Raw genomic sequence first — 5,333 nt, 5'->3', positions numbered from 1 at the left:
CTCTCTCTCTCTCTCTCTCTCTCTCTCTCTCTCTCTCTCTCTCTTTCTTTTCCTTTTTCTAAAATTCCTTAAATATATTCCTTAATCATTAGTATTAGTGCTACTATTACTAATATACGACGTCCTTTAACACGCGTGAATGCGCATTTTCTTCGTTGTCGCTTTAATCTACTTATCGTATTTTATTTTAGCCATATTCTATCGTGAAAGTACGTGTGCCAAGACGCAGGTGCATCTTGAAGTTGAAATGATGTGCGTGACTTCCACGTATACAGAGTGTTTGATAATTATTGACACGCTCATTGTGCGTAGGTAAAATATATCAAACTAAACACAAAATTCCTCTACCATTTCGCAAGCTACCATGTTAAATTTTGAGTTATTAATTAAAAAAGATTGGTGCATTATCGCGGATAATTATGCACCAATCTCCTTTAATTAATAAATCCAAATCTGCATGATTATTTACAAAATGATAGAAAACTCTCTTATTCGATTTGACCTAATATACAAGCAAATATCGCCGTCACAGCTGTATCACAGCGTAATCATCCACCAATCTTATTTAATTGATAACTCAATTTTACGTGTTTTTTTGCGATATGGTAGAGAAATTTTACATTCAGTTTGATAAGTTCTACCTGCACACAACGGATGTGTCATAAATTGTCAAATACCCTGTATAGTCAACCAATGTCATACATTTTACAATCGTACATACGTCTCCGCATGTCTAAAGCACTAAACTTGTTTCTCAAATCACTGTAGTGGTTCCATTAAATATGTTTGGAGTTTAAATGTTTACACTTTTACATTATTTCAAAATTCACTCTCATCGCCTGCTGTCGTAATTTTTTTGCACTCTCGAACTGATGATAAAATCATTAGAGAATATCTCGTGTCAAAAAGACATTTATGAAAACACACGTCAACTCGACAAAGAGAAAGCTTGTCGAAAAACAATAAAATTTCAAATTGAAGTACATATAGATATTTATTCTTCTCCTTTTTTTGGAGATTTTTTTACCTATACGACTTTCAATATCTTAAATATTTTCAATCACAAATAAATAGAAAAATCGAAATCTCGTTGTAGCTTTTTTTGCAAACGTATCACCACATTCTCGTTAAAAAAAGTCGCAAACGACAATGTCAATTTTTTCGTATATATAGGTAGATTTATAAAAAAATTCAATAATTTCGAAACCGAACCGAATTTCTTCGTTCCTTCGACTGCCGTACAATCATTTAATTTAATATAATATGAAAGAAATCCTTAAAAAAGAGAAAAGGAAAAAATGTCGAGATGGAGTATCGAATGGTCAAAATTGTATGTCCTTAACCCGTTTATTAAGCGGCGCGTGCAATTAAAATCGCGTCCTTAATTTCTTTTACCTCAACTCCATATGCCTCGCGTCATCCAGTCAAAATGAACAGGACGTCTAGCAAATAAACTTCCTACGGCAGAAATCGAAAAAAAAGATAGTATTAGGTTCGTCCTCACTCTTTTTATCTCTCTCCCCCCTCTCTCACTCATTCACTCACTCTATCTCCCTCTCCCTCTCTCTCTCTCTCTCTCTCTCTCTCTCTCTCTCTCTCTCTCTCTCTCTCTAACAATTACTTTTGAAAAAAAACGAAGAAAAACGAGGAAAAAAACAACAATTGAGTCGTCCTTAAATCAAACGAAAACAAGAGAACTCAAAAGAAGATGCGGTTTGCACGCTTTCGCGAGAATCAACACTGAGAATAAATCTCGTTGCCTTTCAGGGATTTCTGGAAATATACGACATGTAAATAAAAAGTATTTCCTTTGCTGTGTCTATGCTAACATAACGCAGTGTTTGATCAGTTGATGATACCTTATTGATCTATGATACTTATCAATTAAAATTACAACTACAATTAACTTACACTATAATCGCCACTTTTTGTCGCGGCCTAACGTTAATCCGTGTACGCTCGGTCATACACTCCATTACCGTCAACGGATGAACGTGCATTCGTCGTTCAGTTCGCTTAATTTACAGCCGCTTGAAACTAGGCAACCTAAAATCGCGTCGGTTGTTAATCCAGGCACGCGTACCATACAAACATGCGCACTTCGAAATCATGAAGAACAAGTGATCGATAAAGATAACCGTGTTATATTATCTGTCTGAATATTTTTGTACAAATATTGCTGCGCAACGTAATCCCGTATATGTTTTAATCTTTCAGAAATCACTGATGACACATCATTGATAAGTTCTCACAACTTGTTTGTCAATACAGACGCATTTCGTATAGATAATACAATTTCAGATATTTGGATGCTCTCTAGCCGTACAAATGACAACGTCAGAAGCCAAAACCGTGTGGATGTTCTTTTTTGCAATGTACGTTGAAATAATTTTTCATGCGGGCTATTCCTACTTATTCGCATTCAATTTGAAACAGAAAGACAGCCAGAGAGTCAGTCACGATTGTTGGTGTGAATATCCAAACTATGGAAGGATAATAATTACAGCATGACAGTATAAATTTTCTCACTTTCCAGTGATATTATCCTCTCACAGTTTGCATATTCGCATCAACAACCGTGACCCGCTCTCTTTGGTCTTTTTCAATCGATTATATAGCAAAAAGTCTTGTTTATATAATTTGTCATTTGCATTCAATATATGCAACAGTACGTACATGTGTGTGTGTGTGTGTGTGTGTGTGTGTTTGATAGACTGTTGGAATATATCGAAAGAGCTTATCGCGCTTAATTACTTCGCATCGATGAACCGACATACAAATGGTTTCACATTTTCGAACGAAAACGAATCCGATTGGTGACAGCTGATCGAGATAGAACGCGATGGCATAATTTCTTGATATGTGAAGAAATCGATTTATGTCGACTATATTGCACCAGAGAAAACGTACTTCTCGCTTTTGCTTTCAATTTAATGTGTCTACAATGAGAGAAATGAGAGCCTCGTTTTAAATATCCCAGTATCGAATTTGTATTAAAAATATCTTAAAGTATTATCGTATTAGCGCATAAGAGAGGTGTATTGATATTATTATTTGTAATATTATAAGATAATATTATTATTTTAGATAACTTCTGTTATAAATGCAAATTTGACATGCATTATCCGTAATCGTGTTTCAAAATTTTTTTCATGAAAAGTCAAATGCTATAAAAATAATTTCAACTACAATTGACTTTGCTGTAAAGTGGCGCGACACGCGCGCAACTTCACAAGTGGCACCAATCAATGAAGTGTCGTACATAAAGCTGAAATTTACTTGTAACTTGTAACTCGCTCCACCTGTAACCGTTACCGGACTCGTTGCTCGACCAAGTCAAACGCTCCAAATGCCTTTCGGAAAAAAGTCGATGCATCGCAGTCGCATTGATCCACAATTCTTCTCTTCCTTTCTCAACGAACGTAGTACTCCACGAAACTTGTCGCAAATGACGTCGAGGAAATGGCACGCTCCAACAGTCCACTGCATGCATTGTTTTGACCGGTCGTGCGTCTCATTCATCCCACGCAAGAAGTCTTGGATCTGCCGATCTTCCGCAAATCATCCCCACGCAGATTTAAAGTACGTAAACTGAACATACCCTATCACCGTATAAACTATATGTTTGTAGCTATGTAAGTATGTGTGTATATGTGTATATATACATATATATATACACACACGTTTGCATCGTTAGCAACAAAGAAACGAAGGGTAACCCCGGACGTATAGCCGAAGAACGACTTCGTTTTATCCTTTTAGCGACGATAAGGATGGTAATTGGAGTTGGTAGCAGATCCCGCGTAACCCCTTTGGGGCCCACCGCCATAGTTGTCGTTGGTTCCTGGTGCAGCAGGAACGCTTGAAGCTCCATATCCGGCGCCTGTTAGAATCGCACAAAAGAACGTAGTACTGCGTGCCAGGACGTGGCGAGGACGTAATCGGAGAGGGTGGTACAGAGCAATGGTCGTGTTACTTTACATTAACTCAAGAGACTGATTTTCGATAGGAAACGTGACATTGAGTGTGAAAAACAGCGAAAGAAGCTTCACTCTTTGCAATCCGAACTGGTCTACGAATAATTATAGAAAAAAAAAAGAAATCATTTCCGCCGTTGTACATTCGGACCTTTTGCAAACAGGGTAAATTAAGCATTGCAATTTATTACACGTGATGTGTTAGAATGGAAATTTTTTAATGATAATCACTTCAAGTGATTAAATATATTTTTTTGATTTTCGGAATTGCTTGTATACGTGAAACAAGACCGCAAAGAGTTAAGACTGATAGGATTGGCCGAAAAAACGGCAGAAACTTGGAGTGGAGAACAAAGGAAGTTGGGAAAAACAGTTTCATCTGAAACACTTCCCTCAAACTCGATATCTAATCGACACTAGACGCAAATACACGAAATAAAGTAATTTCCACAATTCGAACTCGACTTACTTCACGTTATTAACGACAGAATAATTATGATAATTAGCCGCAGCCGCACTACATGGTGCGATTCTATTTGAATAGTTTCAAACGCCGAAGAATTGGAAAAATAAAACAGAGCAACATTGATCGATTTTAACTCTAGAACACCATACACTTCTTGCAAGTCGCGGTTTCACCACACTGAATATAATGCATTCAACTATCGATATTTCCTCAAAAAGCGGATATTCTTTAATTATTTCTTTTTTTATTTGAAAATCAAGATATCAGGAAGACGTCGGTATCATTAATTACCATTAAAGTCTTATACAAAATAAGTTAATTTTAAGAGAAGGCCGAGTAAAAACGTTCTTAATCAAAAATCTTAAAAAAAGGCTATGTAATGAAAAAAATTAGAATTCTATTTTGTAAAGCCGTAATGTATAAAACAAATTGTTATTTGTCAAAGGGAAAAAACGTAACTTTTCAGGAAGAATGTGAAACAATGATTTAAAAAAAAATATATATATATATATTGCTTGAATATGAAGAATTTCTTAACGTCAAGGCTGATTTCAGCGATGTCTCTTTTACATCTGCTAAACATCAGAATTGTACAACATGTACAGTTGTAGAGAGGAGACAAAAGTTTTTCCCTTTCTAATCCTATCATCTTTTATTATATAGAAACAGTGTGCGTTTCAACAATAACACGAGTGTGGTACACCTAAGCGTGGTGTTATAGGGTTAATGTTACAAGTAACTGAAGAGAATATTTCACAACGAAAGACCGTACGCTGAAAAAATCTCACTTTAGAGATCTATAAAAGATCAAAATGCAATTCGATCTATAAAAGATCGAAAAAACATCGAGCAACATTTGTACATGCCCTCCCCCCCCCCCCCCCCCCCCC

At 36.1% G+C, this 5,333-nt stretch overlaps 1 protein-coding gene across 6 annotated transcripts in view; it reads right to left on the bottom strand.

Moving 5' to 3' along the window:
* LOC116844114 (heterogeneous nuclear ribonucleoprotein 27C) overlaps positions 1-5,333 on the bottom strand; it is a 124,759-nt gene that overhangs the window by 77,340 nt on the left and 42,086 nt on the right. For 2 of the 6 annotated variants that reach the window (XM_032815255.1, XM_032815263.1), the window contains one exon: positions 54-3,883. The exons of 3 other annotated variants lie outside the window; for them this stretch is intronic. In XM_032815255.1, the coding sequence (XP_032671146.1) occupies positions 3,759-3,883 (125 nt within the window). In that variant the 3' untranslated portion in view covers positions 54-3,758. Of the gene's footprint in view, positions 1-53; positions 3,884-5,333 lie in introns of those variants that run through there. One more of the 6 variants, XM_032815257.1, reaches the window with a different exon arrangement.

Source organism: Odontomachus brunneus, unplaced genomic scaffold, assembly GCF_010583005.1.
Source record: "Odontomachus brunneus isolate Ranch 3 - 2012 unplaced genomic scaffold, Obru_v1 Obru_scaffold_039, whole genome shotgun sequence".
Classification (NCBI taxonomy): Eukaryota; Metazoa; Arthropoda; class Insecta; order Hymenoptera; family Formicidae; genus Odontomachus; species Odontomachus brunneus.
This window is presented reverse-complemented; position numbering and strand designations above follow the sequence as displayed.